General features: G+C 43.9%; 1 protein-coding gene across 2 annotated transcripts in view; it reads left to right on the top strand.

Moving 5' to 3' along the window:
• The window catches only part of LOC139552383 (leucine-rich repeat transmembrane neuronal protein 4-like), a 158,651-nt gene that overhangs the window by 8,790 nt on the left and 131,813 nt on the right, over nt 1-18,048 (top strand). For both annotated transcript variants that reach the window (XM_071364097.1, XM_071364096.1), the window contains one exon: nt 3,772-5,333. In XM_071364097.1, coding sequence (XP_071220198.1) covers nt 3,780-5,333 — 1,554 coding nt within the window. In that variant the 5' untranslated portion in view covers nt 3,772-3,779. The remainder of the gene's footprint in view (nt 1-3,771; nt 5,334-18,048) is intronic.

The raw sequence follows: 18,048 nt of genomic DNA on the forward strand, positions 1-18,048 counted from the left end.
GGTCTCTCCAGAGATGTTCGATCGGGTTCAAGTCCGGGCTCTGGCTGGGCCACTCAAGGACATTCAGAGACTTGTCCCGTTGTCTTGGCTGTGTGCTTAGGGTCATTGTCCTGTTGGAAGGTGAACCTTCGCCACAGTCTGAGCACTCTGGAGCAGATTTTCATCAAGGAAGAAGGATGCTTGCTCTTTGGGGTTTTAAGCTGGGTATCTGTATACTGTACATTAATACTATATGCCTATGGATTCTTGAAGAGTAAATAAATTATTTGTGCCTCATAAGCTTAGTTCAACTGTCTTACCTCATCAGAACCCAAAATATAAGCTTGTTTGACTCCAGTGTTTGTAATAAAAAAAAAAATGGAAACAAACACTGTAGGCTCAAAACATGGTTAAAACTATACATTTGATATCATGGATTTTTCCAGGCCCGTTTCTCAGCTGTTTACAAAAGAGGGGTGATTGCTTTTGTTATTCTTTCAACTAAGAATTTTAGCTTTAAGCCTCAAGTACCGTCAAAGGTATTTTATTATATCTCACTGATACTCTGGGTTCATAATTTGTTCAGTTTTGCAACACATCTGAAACGTTAGCATGCAGACACCATCACTGTCACATTTCCCATCATAGAGGAACATCTAGGATGATTGGAGTGTCACACTAACCACGTTTCCATCCACGGTTTTTATGTGAGTAAAGTCATACCGTGTAAAAAAATAACAGCTGTAATGGAAACTTTCGGTACAGTTTGATAAATGCTGATATACTCTGTAATTTATTATTTCGGTACAGTTTGATAAATGCTGATATACTCTGTAATTTGTTATTTCGACATGGTGGGATATTTTTGTGTCAATAAAAACAATTATGCAAGAAATGGCGGTGGAAATGCCTTTATGTGCAAATATTGATATAATAACCATTATATTGAAGTAAACTTGGAGTCAAGTGATGATATGGTGTGTGGTCCTCCTACTACGACTGGGGAAGCCATGCAGTTTATTAGGCTACAGATGAAATAAATTATGATGAACTTCACAAGGTGGTGAACGTGCATGGTGATGAGCTTGATGCTCCTTTACAATAAATATATCGTAAAGATATTATTCTGGTTACATGATGATTGATGCTTAATATTCTCACTCTTATCCATAATAATTTCATCATGTAGACTATCCTATCCACACAGCCTACTTGCACTGTATCTGTGAGCTGTTGTCTAGAGCACACGTGTCAAGACCAGAGTAGGTATATTTGCTATTTTATAATTTTTTATTTAACTAGGCAACTTCTAACACAACAGTTTTTGTGACAAAACTATCGAGTTAAAAATGCAATGGACATGCGTTGAACTTTAGATTTTTATTAGGTACCTGAAAACTTAAGCTGAAAAGTACATTTTGTGTGCACTATGTCAGCACGCACAGATTTCTCTCCTAAACAAGTCTGTTTGGTGGAAACACTACAGGTGGGAAAATACGCATATTTTCTTTATGCTGATGTTTTTTAAATATTCGCATGAAAATCTGTCGCCAACCTGCCTATGACATACATGTGATAACCAATTAAACACAACTATGGGCTGTATTAAACCACACATTCATCCTACCTTTTGATTAAAGGATGTTAACCAGGTATTACAGGGGTTTAGCCCAGAGAAAAGAGCACACAACCAGTGGATGCACTCCTCAAGAGGAAATCAATGCATCTTAATGACAGATCGTTAGTGACTCTGTAAGGGGAGTGCTTTTAATGGAAACAGCTCACTCTCACCTACGGACAAAGACCGATTGCACTGGGCACACACTGGTTGAATCAACGTTGTTTCCATGTCATTTCAATGAAATTACGTTGAACCAACATGGAATAGACATTGAATTGACGTCTAGGCCCAGTGGGATATCAAACCTGGCTACAGTATACTGACCGATTCTCATTATCACCATCAGTGGTTCAATAGTCTGCATCTGCAGTATTTCTTCTATATCATTTCTAGTCCCAAGTAGCAGTAACATTATATCTAAGGACACAGCACAGCATGATCAGATTAATGTTTTTGTCTGTCCTTATATTCAAATGGTTAGTGTACAGTGTTAGTGTACATGTACATGTACAGGTAACTACCAACATAAAGTGTCTTAATAGGGCATTCGGCCAACACGAGCCAGAACAGCTTCAATGCACTTTGGCATAGATTCTACAAGTGTCTGGAACTATATCAGAGGGATGCGACACCATTTTTCCATGAGAAATTCCATCATTTTGGTGTTTTGTTGATGGTGGTGGACAACGCTGTCTAAGGGCCACTCCAGAATCTCCCATAAGTGTTCAGTTGGGTTGAGATCTGATGACTGAGACGGCCATGGCATATGGTTTACATCATTTTAATGCTCAAACCATTCAGTGACCAATTGTGCCCTGTGGATGGGGGCATTGCCATCCTATGGGGGCGTAGCCATGGTAGCCAAAATAATGGCCTGCCCAGCATTTTTATACATAAAATAAAACGTTATTTGTCACATGCGCCAAAAACAACAGGTATAGACTTTACTTTGTAATGCTTACTTACGAGCCCTTTTCTGGAGTGGCCCTTAGACAGCGTTATACAAGGAGTACCGGTACTGAGTACTGAGTACTGAGTCAATGTGCAGGGGTACGAGATAGTTGAGGTAATATATAGAGTACATGTACTGTAGGTAGGGGTAAAAGTGACTAGTCATTCAGGATATATAATAATATGAAGAGTGTTAAAGAGTGTGGAAGTGTGTCAGTGTGAGTGTGTGGGGCGTCAATATGCATGTGTGTGAGAGTATGTAGTGTGTGTGTGTGTATTGGAGTATCAGTGTGGTGTGTGTGTGTGTGTGAGTGTATGGGTAGAGTCCAGTGAGTGTGCATAGATCCAGTGCAAGTGGGTCAGTGCAAATTAAGAGGGGGTCAATGTAAATAGTCCGGGTGGCCATTTGATTAACTGTTCAGCAGTCTTATTGCTTGGTAGTATAAGCTGTTCAGGAGCCTTTTGTTCCCAGACTTGGCGTTCCGGTACCGCAGTAGCAGAGAGAACAATCTATGACTTGGGTGGCTGAAGTATTTGACTTTTATTTTTTTACATGACCCTAATCATGGTGGGATGTTAATTGCGTAATTATCTCAGGAACCACACCTGTGTGGAAGCACCTGCTTTCAATACACTTTGTATCCCTCATATCCCTCAAGTGTTTCTATTATTTTGGCACTTACAGAACATTTATATATGTTGCTTGTGCACAGCAGAATTGTTTAACTCCATAGAGTTTTTAGAGAGCTGACTCTTTATTGAACTTGGTGGAAGTGAACACCATGATTTACTCAGACACCTTAACTATTCTGTTATGGTTCAATGTGAAGTGGCTAAATTCTAAATTGATACTCCTCCAGATTTGTAAACACAACCGCCAGCTCCTGAATGTTAATTTGCTGGGAGCCGGCTTGCTTTTACGACTTCTTTTGTTTGCCTTAAGCACTGTGGCGGCTTGTGGGAAGACTAAATTCAGACAGAGACAGGTTGCAGTTAAAACCAAATTAAAACCACCATTTTCTTCACCTGTTGAATACATTATATCTGAACAGTAAGCAGATAGTGGTAGTCTTGGGTGCTGAGGAATAATTGACCCACATGGTTGATAATAACATGGACCATCATTGCCACCCACATTTAACGTGACAGATGGGTTGTTGTTAGATGCGTTCAGTAAAAAGTGATATTCTCTCTCTCTCTCAATCTGTCCCTCTCTGCAGGCTCTGCTATGCGGCGCCGCTGGCTGATGGTACCGCTGCTCATGCAGGTGTGGCTGGCTGCATCTCCGTCCCTCAGCGAGCGCCCATGCCCCAAAAGCTGTCGCTGCGATGGGAAAATCGTCTACTGTGAGTCAAGCGCCTTTCGTGATGTCCCCAAGAACCTCTCAGGGGGCTGCCAAGGCCTGTCCTTACGTTACAACAGTCTGGCCAGTCTCAGAGCCGGACAGTTTGTGGGCCTCAACCAGCTCATCTGGCTCTACTTGGACCACAACTACATTGCCTCTGTGGATGTACTGGCTTTCCAAGGCGTTCGGAGGCTCAAGGAGCTGATCCTGAGTTCCAACAAGATCACAATGCTCCACAACACCACTTTCCACCCTATACCCAACCTCCGCAATCTGGATCTGTCTTACAACAAACTGGCGGCCCTGCAGCCGGGCCAGTTCCAGGGCCTCCGCAAGCTCCTCAGCCTGCACATGCGCTCCAACTCCTTGAAGAGCATCCCCGTGCGTCTGTTCCAGGACTGCAGAAACCTGGAGTTCCTGGACCTGGGCTACAACCGCCTGCGCAGCATCACCCGCAATGCCTTTTCAGGCCTGCTGAAGCTGACCGAGCTGCACCTGGAGCACAACCAGTTCTCCAAGATCAACTTCTCCCACTTCCCACGCCTCTACAACCTGCGGGCGCTGTACCTGCAGTGGAACCGCATCCGCTCCATGAGCCAGGGCCTCACCTGGACCTGGACCTCCCTGCAGAAGCTGGACCTGTCTGGCAATGATCTGCAAGAGGTGGATGCTACGGTCTACCAATGCCTGCCCAACCTTCAAACACTCAATCTGGATTCCAACAAACTGACCAACGTGTCCCAGGAGACCGTGTCGGCCTGGATCTCCCTGACCACCATCAGCCTGGCGGGGAATGTGTGGGACTGTGGCCCTGTGATCTGCCCCCTGGTGGTCTGGCTGAGGAACTTCAAGGGGAACAAGGAGACCACCATGATCTGCGCCGCCCCCAAGGAGGCCCAAGGTGAGAAGGTCATGGATGCCATAGACACCCACGGTGTGTGTCGGGCTACCGCCATCACACCCCTCACAGCCAGCACCCGGCCCACCCCCTCTAAAGGCCCAGACCAGACAGAACGCCACCCAGCCTACCCCACGCCCCACACCGGAGCTGGGAAGAGGGGAGAGGAATCCAGAGGTGGCCCTACATCTTCAGCTGTCACCCCGCCCATGGAACCACCACCTGAGCATGAGTTTGAGCCTGTGTCCTTTCACAAGATTGTGGCGGGGAGCGTTGCCCTGTTTTTGTCTGTGGCGATGATCCTGTTGGTGATCTACGTGTCGTGGAAGCGCTATCCCAGCAGCGTCAAGCAGCTGCAGGAGCACTCTGCCGCGGCTCGCAAACGGCGGAAAAAAGCCAGAGAGACAGAGCACACGCTGAGCTCCCCACTGCAGGAGTATTATGTGGACTACAAGCCCACCAATTCGGAGGCCATGGACGTGCTTGTCAACGGGACTGGCTCCTGCACCTGCACCATCTCAGGCTCCAGGGAATGCGAGGTATGAACCACACCATCCGCCACCCCTCCTAAACAAATCTCTTCCACAGCGAGGCTACCTGAGGTAAATTCTTACACTGCTTTTGATAGATATTAACATATGTGGCTTTTACTTTAGTATCTCCCCTCTTGGATTGACTGTATCTATTTTTTAGAGGTTAGGAATGGTGTGTTGTGACGGGTAGCAGTTATGCGTCGCTTTGGGATCGCTTTGGGAATTCCTTGAGTAGTTTTCATTGTGTTCAAAGAAGAGTTTCGGTATTCACTTACACCCTTGTCTCTGTTGAGAGGAAAACATTGTTTGATGTAAAATTTTGATGAAACGCAAATAAGTAGAACCAATTACATTTACGATCCTAAATAATATCACTAGCTCAAAGTGTGCTGCTGGCTTTTTGTGATAAGTGATAGCTTTTTTCCATGAATTCTGAGAGGTAGTTTCAATTTCTTATTTAGGTTTTTTCTCCAAAATGGCAAAGGCATTGTTTTGTGTGTGTTTACCTTATCTCGGGTCTGTTTTTGATGAGCCACTTTGTTCAGATTCGTCCCTGGACACATGTTCGGGATGCTAATGGTCACTGTTGTGACAGCAAAGAGGTTCAAACTCCATTGATGACTTCATCTTATTCCTGATATAGCAATGACTCACAATGTATTTCCATCTTTGCCTCTTTTTCTTCATCTTACATTCATAATTACAGGTGTAAGTTACACACACTCACACAGGCCGTGTCCGTAGTCTTGCCTACTACTTACTAAAACGACATACTGTGTGCTAATACTTTTTAAAAGGCACTGTTTGGTTTAACAAATGCAGTGAGCAACACATCTCAGCATACTGTACGAGGCTCATCTACACTAATAATGAGTCATCTAATGCACAAGTTGCGTTTATTCCAGCCATTGGTTCATTTTGGTACAGCATGTCACCTTATGTGATTATCAGCTGTTGTCAAACACGCTTGGGTCTAGAAAGACGATTCTCTTCCTCAATAGTGAGCAGCAAATTCTAGTAGATGAAAGCCAAAATGAGTATAACATCCTGGCAATTAAAGCATACAACATTTTCTAAATGTCACATACTACAAGACGTTCTATTTTCACAAACCCCACATGCCTACTATTTAGAACGCAAGTGCAGGTTTCAGACATGGCCACGGCCTCACAGCCACACACGGCCTCACAGCCACACACGGCCTCACAGCCACACACGGCCTCACAGCCACACACACACACACACACACACACACACACACACACACACACACACACACACACACACACACACACACACACACACACACACACACACACACACACACACACACACACACACACACACACACACACAGTCTTGTACAGCTAACCTTGTGGGGACATACAATTCAGTCCCATTCAAAATCCTATTTTCCCTAACCCCTAACCCTAAACCTAACCCTAATCCTAACCCGTACTCTTACCCTAACCCTAACCCTAACCCTAACCCAAAAACCTACACTTTATCCTAACCCTAAACCTAACCCTAGCGCCTAACCCTAACCCCTACAACTAACCCTAGCTCCTAACCTTAATATTTAACTTAATTCTAACCATAACACTAATTCTAACCTTAACCCTTAACCCCCTAGAAATAGCATTTGACCTTGTGGGGACTAACAAAATGTCCCCAGCTGGTCAACTTTTTGTTCATTTACTATTCTTGTAGGGACTTCTGGTCCCCACAAGAATAGTTAAACACGTCCACACACATTACATTACATTTAAGTCATTTAGCAGACGCTCTTATCCAGAGCGACTTACAAATTGGACACACGCACACACGCACACACACACACACACACACACACACACACACACACACACACACACACACACACACACACACACACACACACACACACACACACACACACACACACACACACACACACACACACACACACACACACACACACACACACACACACACACACACACACACACACACACACACACACACACACACACACACACACACACACACACCTCAAACCCCTCCCCACAAACAAACACACACACACACACACATTATAGTGAAAACAAAAAAGGGACCAACCCAGCTCTGAAACGTCAGAAAGCATTTTAACCTTACTATAAAATGCTAACCTTATTATAAAATGATTAGCTAGCTGCTCTATAGTATGAGTCACTAACGATGTCCAAAGTATGATGTAGGACTGCAACATTTCCATTTACAGCAACTTGTCCTCTAAACAAAATAGACAAACAACACACACCACACACACCACACTGTGGTACATGTACTACTGCAAAGATGCAGTGTCTGAAACTCCCATAAGGAGTGCCACTACTTGGGAATGTTTAAAATTAAAATAAACAAATGTCCAGTTATTTTTTGACAACATGGCAGAGTCTCAACAGAGATAAACTAAGCATACATTTCATTGTAATTTAAAAGTTTCCATGAACTCCTACGGTCTGTTCTGTCCTCTAAGTTGCACCATCTGAAAAAGTTTGGTTTATTTTTAGGATTGTATTATATATAATGTGTTGTTTCTCTCAGATAACTTGCATATGGCCTCAAATACGGATCTGAATAAACTGGTCTAAGATCAGTGTTCTCTGTGTTCAATGTGACTGTTAAGCTTTGATAATGCTAAGTGTCTTTTTGTATTCTGATGCTTGCCTTTGAAAACAGTCTGTCTGTCTGTCTGTCTGTCTGTCTGTCTGTCTGTCTGTCTGTCTGTCTGTCTGTCTGTCTGTCTGTCTGTCTGTCTGTCTGTCTGTCTGTCTGTCTGTCTGTCTGTCTGTCTGTCTGTCTGTCTGTCTGTCTGTCTGTCTGTCTGTCTGTCTGTCTGTCTGTCTGTCTGTCTGTCTGTCTGTCTGTCTGTCTGTCTGTCTGTCTGTCTGTCTGTCTGTCTGTCTGTCTGTCTGTGGATTTTGTGGCTTTGATGAGTTGGCCCACTCATATGCTTTTTTAAATACTTTGTTCCGCAAAATGTTAGCCTTACATGGAAGGTAATTGCTCAAAATGGTTCTTCAGAAAGTACAAAGTTAAAAGATACATTAATATTCCACTGCAATTTCAGGTTATTTTCCCCTTCTCCTTTTGGCAACTCTCATATTTATTCAGGCCTAAAAATGTGACAAGCAAAACAGTGTCTGCTAAAAGGATACAAAAACTTCACATTAAAGTATAATGATACATTTTTCTAATGACATCAGGGTCTTCCCTGAGGTAAATTTATATTTATTACTTATCAATATCAGGGTCATAAAGTCAGATTGTGAATTGCTTGAAAGCAAATACACCTCAAACACTCTGAGGCTTGCCGGGGGCAAAAATATTATAGAAAAACGTATAGATGCTAGTGTCTTCGGTCGACAATTAGGCATGTGTGGGACTTCAAACATTCACCGCTAGTGAGAGAACAACTCTCTCATCCTCCTAATCCTGTCTCTTACACACTGCGGTTCTGTGCCGTCGCCTTTCGCAGCGCTGTTTGATCCGTTCTTAATGAGGGTGTTAGATCACCAATATAGCAATCACATTACCTGGAAAGGAAGCAAAGACTGCTCTCTTACTTGGCACTCTGAATTTATACTCGCTACCTTGCTATCTCTCCTTCTTTCTTTCTCTCCTTGTCCTGCTCATGTTATTATCTCTACATCTTCCGTTCTTATTCTCTTATTCTCTGGCCTTTTCTCCTTTTTTTCCTTTTAAAATATACTTATACTTATTTAACTTAAGCCTCTACAGATATTTTATAACATGATGGGCCACTATTCTCTAGTAATGTATATCCAACCCTAGGGTATGTGTGTGTCCTGAATTAGTTTATTCCTACTGCGGCATAGAGAATTGTAGCATATAGGTTTACTTGTATTTCAGTATTTATAAAATGCTATGTGTGTTTTCAGATACTTTATGTTAATGGTCGCTGTGTCAATTAATGTATGCGTTTCTTGCATGTGTTATAATTTTTGTTGCAGTTACGTATCTGATGCTTGCGATTGTAGTGCAGACCTTTTTCTCCTCGGGACAAAAATAACCTTGTCAGGTTATTGTGGCTGACGGTGCCATTAGAGGCATCCTGTGCTGGAGGCACAGCAGCCTGGAGAGCTGGGAGGCAGGCACAACAGACAGGCAGACAGGCAAGCTGGCAGGTAGGCATATAGACAGCTGGAGATACTGGCAGAGGTAGGCTGGCAGGTAGGCAGCGAGATAGGCAGAGAGACAGGTAGAACAGTAGGCTGGCAGCAAGACAGGTGAAAGCAGGTAAGCTTGCAGGGCAGGATACATAGATGGTAAGGAACTTGACACACAGACAGGTAAGGCAGTTAGGCAGGCCGAGAAATCGGCAGCCATCCAGACTAGAAGATGGATTGGCAGGGCTGGGTCCACACAGACACGCAAGACAGCTCTCCACAGACGGCTGTCCATCCTGTGATCACTGCCACATTTTTTTAGGGAGATCAGAGGTCTGTAGAGCAAAGTCCAGCAGATTGGCCTGTTTTCCTCTGTGGCTGGACCAAACTGCAAGGCAAAAGTGGAAACAACAGAGATTAAGTATCCTATCAAATCCTTTTACCTAATTAAGACCGGGTCAATTAGTATGTCTGTAACTTATTGAGGCAAGCTGTGCTGAATATATCATGATGTGACACACTACTACTCATAGATTCACTTTTGAGGAATGCACTATATATTCAAAAGTGTGGATTCAAATTAGTGGATTTGGCTATTTCAGCAACACCTGTTGCTGACAGGTATATAAAATCAAGCACACAGCCATGCAATCTCCATAAACAAACAGTGGCAGTAGAATTGCCTTACTGAAGAGCTCAGTGACTTTCAACGTGGCACCTTCATAGGATGCCACCTTTCCAACAAGTCAGTTTGTCAAATTTCTGCCCTGCTAGAGCAGCGGTCAACTGTAGGTGCTGTTATTGTGAAGTGAAAACGTCTAGGAGCAACAACGGCTCAGCCGTGAAGTGGTAGGCCACGCAAGCTCACAGAACAGGACCACTGAGTGCTAAAGCGCATAGCACGTAAAAATCATCTCTCTTCGGTTACAACACTCACTACCGAGTTCCAAACTGACTCTGGAAGCAACATCAGCACAAGAACTGTTCACCAGGAGCTTCATGAAATGGGAATCCATGGGCGAGCAGCCGCACACAGGCCTAAGATCACCATGCGCATTGCCAAGCGTCGGCTGGAGTGGTGTAAAGCTCGCTGCCATTGGACTCTGGAGCAGTGGAAACGTGTTCTCTGGAGTGATGAATCACGCTTCACCATATGGCAGTCCGACAGATGAATCTGGGTTTGGCGGATATCAGGACAACGCTACCTTCCCCAATGCATAGTACCAACTGTAAAGTTTGGTGGAGGAGGAATAATAGTCTGGGGCTGTTTTTCATGGTTCAGGCCCTTTAGTCCCAGTGAAGGGAAATCTTAATGCTACAGCACACACTTACATTCTAGACGATTCTGTACTTCCAACTATGTGGCTACCATTTGCGGAAGGCCCTTTCCTGTTTCAGCATGACAATGCCCCCGTGCACAAAGCGAGGTCCATACAGAAATGGTTTGTCGAGGGGCCTCCCGAGTGGTGCAGCGGTCTAAAGCACTGCATCGCAGTGCTGAAGCGTCACTACAGACCCGGGTTTAATCCCGGGCTATATCACAACCGGCCGTGATCGGGAATCCCATAGCGCACAATTGGCCCAGCGTCGTATGAGTTAGGGGAGGGTTTGGCCGGGGGGGGGGGCTTTACTTGGTTAAACGCACTTTAGTGACTTCTTGTGGCGGACTGGGCATGCCTTGACCTTTGCCTCCTGACAACATTGAAATTGGGGGGAAAAAGTGGGGGGGAAATCAATTAAAATACAAATAAATGGTTTGTCGAGATCGGTGTGGAAGAACTTGACTGGCCTGCACAGAGCCCTGATCTCAACCCTATCGAACACCTTTGGGATGAATTCGAACGCAGACTGCGAGCCAGGCCTAATCGCCTAACATCAGTGCCCGACCTCAAGAAAGCTATTGTGGCTGAATGGAAGCAGGTCCCCGCAGCAACATCTAGTGGAAAACCTTCCCAGAAGAGTGAAGGCTGATATAGCAGCAAAGGGGGGACCAAGTCCATATTAATGCCCATGATTTTGGAATGAGATGTTCGACGAATACTTTTGGTCATGTAGTGTTTATAGTTTAATTCATGCTTTCCTGCTTATGGAGTACGACACAGTTTCACAGTTCATATACCTTCTTCCTGTGCTTAAATGTGTGTCTCTGCTTGACTACTTGTGCAGGATATGGCTCATGCTAGGCTATTCTTCGAGGTCTCATATCTTATTTTCTTTTTTACTCTTTTCCCATGCTTCTTCGAGCACACATCATGTTTAGTTAATTATCTATCTATCTTTAGCCTTAGCCAGGCTCCTGCTCTATGGCAGTACTGCTACTGTTGCTGCTGCTGCTGCTGCTGCATAGACTCTAATGCCGTTTGGCTGCATTCGACTGCAGGAAAATGCATGCCACTCATGATTGATGAGCTCTATTCTCCCATGCCGTGGTTTAGTATTCCACCCTCACATGTCCAGCGTACAGCCTTTTCACTTCAGAGGGACAGGATAGATTCAAACACGTGTTTGAAGTCGTTTACCGTCTCAACAACCTGTGTTTTCATCAATGTCATGCATCCCAAGTGTTGACTGGCATGGATGGGTGCAAGAGAGAGAGATATGGGGGAGGGAGGAAGGTAGAGAGAAGCGATGGAGGCATGACAGAGAGACAGAGCGAGAGAGAGCATGCGAGAGAGGGTTCAATGAGGGAGCGTGGGCACTCACCCACACACCTTCTCTAGAGTTATCTGGCCCATGAAGCAACCCTGAGAGCACAGCTTGCCATAAATGTAATATATTCTATGTCCGTCTTTCACTTTGAAATATAATGTTCCCTTTCATCGATTAGATTAGCAAGGTAATAAAAGGTCTTCATTGACAAAATCAGCAATGGATATGTTTGGGATTGATTGTGCCATGACGCCAGCAAGGACACTTATGGACCAGAGCCCCTACATCCAACTCATTGATCGCCTCTTGGAAGATCATAATTATTGATTATAATAAAAGAGAGGATACATAATGCAGAATTCCACTCAGCCTCTTTTCATGATTTCAATCACATACATCATTGTGGGACATAAATTACGGTAACTATACCTGGAAATCTGTCCAGAACCAGCTATTCGTAACCATAGTTGTGACTCCACTCTCTGAGGGGAGTTTCACGGGGAGTTGGGATATGCAAAAAACAGATTGTCCATTTCACACATGTATATAATATACACTTGTACATGGGTTAAACAGGACAAATACAAGCACCCACCAAATGATGATGATGATTATTATTATAACTCATGGGAATGTATGTGGAGATTTTCTTAAAATGAGCCTCCATACCCACGGACCTCTATGGGGAATATATCCCACAATGCCCCTCTCATGGTGTCATCTGGTACTTTCTGATTGTTTTTGCATCAGTGGCCAATCAATCATGCTTCATTTCCAGTGATAGAGATATAATACCAACAGCTGTTTAGCCTTTGATGGCTGCATCTGTAGAGGGTATAGATTTTTTAGAGTCTCACTCTGAAGGGATGGGGCTTCTGCTTTCTCATTTCAGACCATTCATCAGTCCATTCAAGTTACTGTACTGTATGTCCTGTTAAGATCAGTGGACATGTTGCCTTTTGCTTTGGGTTGTTACTATCTAAAGTGGGACGCTTTCCAAAATGCAGCGTAATCAGTGCAAAGGGGGGGTGCACTTTTAATCAGACTATGCCACACACTACTTTGAGTCCATTTCTCTTAGGCTTAAATCTCTCTCATTTAATGCATTTCTGAATTGCTACTGTAGCTTCTCTCCGCTGACACATTTCAGCTGGCTCCCATTTTACAAGTGAGATTCATATGGTCATAATGCCTTGAGTTATGTCTTTGCACACCCAGGAGGGTAAGAGAAACGGCTATTTTCTAATGTAAGCCTGTGACTAGTGTGGATGTCCTTGTGGTTTTGACCCAAGGATGTGGCCCAGTGGCAGCTACGCTGGCATTTCCATGTCAGAGCAGAGATAAACCAACCACTTTCACATTAAAGGATTAGGCAGATAATACTATTCGTTTTTTTCTATTGTTTTAATCAAGGCCCACTACTTCCATTTGCACATAATAATGGCAATGTTAAAGGCAGTAATCAACAGTCAGTGGAATAACCAGATTTAGTTTGACCGCTATAGATGATGAAAGTGGATTAATCCGTGCAGTAGACAGTGCAGTGCTTGAGTGAGATTAAAACTGGCGACTTCAATCTGGCTATCAGTTGAAGCGTGAATTACATCAATAATAAATTAGAAAACACCCCCAAACATATATAGGTCAGCATGGATAGAATGTAGGACAGAGAAAGGAAAATGTACTTTCATTGGTAAATGGTGAGTGCCTATAGTTTAATTAGTTAAAACCGCTTTCTTGCAAACGTTTTAAATCCTGTCTCACGGAAATACCGGTAGAACACTTTCCAAATCAATTTTAACATGTTTTAGCTGTTGTATCTGCATTTCTGGTTAAAACAAGTTTTAAAAGTTTTAAAGTGATTATGTTTACCAGTTCATTCATTCTGCTTCAAAGAGGAGATAAAGGAGAAGTGCAGTTAGCTAGAAATAATACCAGATTGAGCAAGTGCAGTTAGGTAGAAATAATACCAACTGAGCTGAAATATACAAAGTTAAATAGAACTTATGGAAGGGAAGGGCAAAAGCCAGAGAGCAGGGAAGAGGTGAAGAGTTGTTGAAAGAGAGACAGACAGAGATGGATAGTTGTAGGGAGAGATGTGGACAGAGACAGGCTGCCTGGCTGCACATAGTTCTCACTCTGACCTGAGAGGTACAGCCTGCTTTATTTAGTGCCAATCACAGTTTTTAATGTCTGCATGGCGCATCATAATTTATTAGGATTATCATAAATTTGTGCTGGGAGCTGGTGCAAGGACACTTGTGCTTCCCCCTCAAAATGAAATACTTGCTGCCAGGCCGGGCGTCAATCAGGCCAGAAATGGACTTCTCCAGGTTTTTCCACTTTGTTTTTCCCCAACCTTTCCCTGGAGCTTGGCAAAGCCAAGACCCTGATGAATATTAATCCTGTCATTCTCCACCATGGAGAGGGCCAAGGATGTTAGGTGGGAAAGGGCTGAAGGGGCTTGGCTGTTCTCTGTTTCTGTGTGGGGAGTAGAATGAACCCAAGGAACACTCAGCAAAGCCCTCTCCCTCTGTTTGATTATGCAGGGTGATGCAAGAGCCATTGAAAGTGTCTTCTTGAATGCAGTGGGGAGGCTATATTCTGTCTTTACAAGTAGTAAGGGCCCCGTCTCCCTGGTACTTGCATAAACTGGATTTTGATCCATTGATAATAAATTAAATTACTTACAGTAGGGTTGGCAGATGAGTGTGTAGGCAGGGGAACAAAGGGCAGGATTGTTGAGGAAGCTTTGAAGTTCGTGACCCAAGAATACCTTTTGGAGAGACCTGAAGTATTCTTGGAGCACTCCAAAAAAATTTTTTTTAACCTAATAAAGGGATTTTAATTTGATTGCTGTATCAAAGCCCTGCCCTCTGACTCATTGCACTTCACGTGGGTGTAAGTGTCTTAGCACTGCAAACACTCACCCTCAGCCTATACCCCTTCAGTGCTCAGTGAGTGAGCTCATGACTTTGTGTTTTCCTGCCTATATGATGGATTCTGGCAGTGCATCTGGTGAGGAGAGAGTATTACGTTAGACATGTTTATTTCCTCTTCAAATGAAGTGCTCAATTATGTGACCTCGATTCTCCTCCTAGTCTCCCGTAGGCTCAGACAGCCATGCAGTTAGCGTTAACTTGTTTTTCTGCTGAGATTATTGGCCTTTACTTTGTGTTTACCGAGTGTAAAGCTCCCACGCCCCATTGTGCAAGCTAAGGCATGACGAGGAACATGCAGCACATTACAACGAATGAAGCAGGCAAATCCATGTAACAATATGCAGACGTAGGGGTGGGGGGTGGGGGGGGGGGGGGGGGGGGCTGGCACTGAGCTCAGTGGGAGTATGAGAGGCAGTCAGACTGAAAGCCTAATTAATCCAGCCTCCCTTAATTAGCCTCTGTCCCCTCTCTTATGCAAGTTCCAGTGCTCTCTCTCTTTCTCTCTATGTCTCTCTGCTCTGTCTCGCTGTCTGTTTTGCCATCTTTCTCCCTCGGCCTGTGAGGACGGTGACAATATGCTGCAAGGTGATAAACAAGCTCTTTTTGCTGTGGAGGGCAGCTTAGGCGGAGGGTGTAGGTGTCTGAGCTGTTGCCTGTGTCGCCGCGAGAGGACGAGACAAAAGCCCAGCTGTGGGTCTGCGGGTGTTTTGGTCTTACATTGTTTTGGGGGAGATCTGCGGCGTGTCTTGCGAGGCAGGTGGTCATTGTGTTGCGTGATGGCACAGAGCCCCGAACACTGTACCTCCCTCCGTGTTTGTGTCGATTACTAATGCATCACTTTGGTGGACCACAGCCCATGCCATTGGTGAAAACAGAGAGAGTGGCCTCCAGCTAGACATGAATGTCAGGCTGTGGCTCTAGCTGCTGTGGCTGGTGCTGCTGCTGCTAAACCATGCCAGCTATGCTGGGAGGCAAGATGTCGGCATGACTGACGTTTCCCTCTCTAAGGCCCAGGCGTTCTGTCTGTTACCAGCATAATGATGGCTTAAGTCTGTTATTCCATAGCAGCCCTCCCTGGCCTGACCAATCATCCTGAGTGTACTGCTGATCATGACTAATATTCTCTAGCGCCATGCTGCTATTTTGATGAACTTCATGATTAATTCGTGTTTTGATCAGGGTTTCTCCTTGTCAAATGTCTTCAGTGAAGTTTGATGCCAGATTAAGGATGACAAAAGTGATAAAAGTGTTGATATAAGAATGACTTGGCTATTTAATGCTAAAAGAAAAACATGTACAGGCTCACTTTAATTGTATAGATTTTTACCTTCATCAACATGAACTCATTTATCAGCATAGCACTTCATCGTATTAATGGTAATACCGCATTGTAGTATTAACTTTCATCTCAGTTTATTATGACACATCCTAAGTCAATAACCAGTTCTTTATGGTTATTATTGAAAGAGCAGGCCTTAAGGAAAAGTTTACCAATGTAAAACGTGGCTGTTTCTCAATGGTGTTTAAATGCTCACATGCATGTAAAAGACAGCTCCCAACCCCCATTTGATATATAATAAAGACTATGAAAAATTATGCTGAATAGATGAAGATAATTAAATGAATCTACCTCACTGCCAATGGACCCTGATATGATAAATATCTTTCTGGAAGATATTTTTTCTAAAGATGGTCTATTTGCATATCAAGGTCATAGTTCTCTCCCACTGCGTTTCAACAGGACACTCGCCAGATCGTTTTGCTCTTTCTCTTTTATCATCACCCACTCTTTTTCATCTGTGACCTCTCATTTCCATGGGGGAGGACACACTTTGTTGGATTATGGGTAATGGAGGAGTGGAGGTAATGGTCAAGGGATGGTTAGAGGTGAAGCTCTCTCTTTGAGTCATGAAATGTAAACATCTCTTTACTTTTTGACTACCCTTGGATAATGTGATCATGGCATCCAATGTGTTTGATCTCTCGCATGTTGAGTCAGAATCTAATTATATGCACCACTGAAATGCTTATAAGCTAGTTATTTATAATGTATACTTTAAGATGTTCATATTGGGGATATTTTATGATGAATACGTTTCAGGTACATGCCTTTGAAAACCTTGGACCACCTTTAAGGTTTGATTGAACTTCTATACTGTGTATATGCCCATTTCTATACAGGCTAGAGTTTCACTTTGTGAAATGTTGCCTCGTCAAGCAGAGATGTCCTGAAGGTAAAGCATGGTCCTGCAAAGAGCAACCTCCAATCTCACCTCGAGCAATGACAGGTCAGGGTGGACAACATTGTAACACTGCACCTGTACACTGTAGAAAGCAACATGTCATGCCAGAAAAAGAGCTGTTGCTTTCAGAGGTGGTGTCTTTCTGCCTTACATGTTCCAGTGTTTCTTGGTTTGCTTGGTTCTCTCTAGGTGGTCTGTAAAAGCCTGGTGAGTTTGCATCTCTCCCTCCTGTGCCAGCAGACCTCCGCTCGGTCTATGAAGGCTCTACAGTATGTGAGGCTCTGTGGTCCAGCTGGTGTCAGCGGTGGCTGCAGACTTAACGACCGTAACCCTCAGGCTCCACCATAAGTCTTTAATTGGAAAACTATCTACTTTCTTCTTTTTTTGTGACCAACTTAGTATTTCGTTTTATAATGCCTCCAACCCCTTTCCATCCCACCCAGCAAACCGAGGTTACCCATCAGTCGCCCTTCCACCTATCCATCCCCTGAGTCTCCCCCCACACCCTCCCCCATACCACCGCTTCCTTGTGGACCTGAAAGCAAATAAAGTAACAAAAGTCTAAATATATATCTAAATAATTGGTTTGTTTCTGTGGGGCTTTATATATTTGTCCAGGCCTCAATTGTTCCTTGACTACCACCATTCATTCTCTCTGTGGATAATTCTGATGTTAGAACTTCTAACAGAAACTGATGGGAGAGAGTGGTTGGCGTCTTAAAGCCAATTTTTT

This window comes from Salvelinus alpinus, chromosome 24 (genome assembly GCF_045679555.1).
Source record: "Salvelinus alpinus chromosome 24, SLU_Salpinus.1, whole genome shotgun sequence".
In the NCBI taxonomy this organism is placed as follows: domain Eukaryota; kingdom Metazoa; phylum Chordata; class Actinopteri; order Salmoniformes; family Salmonidae; genus Salvelinus; species Salvelinus alpinus.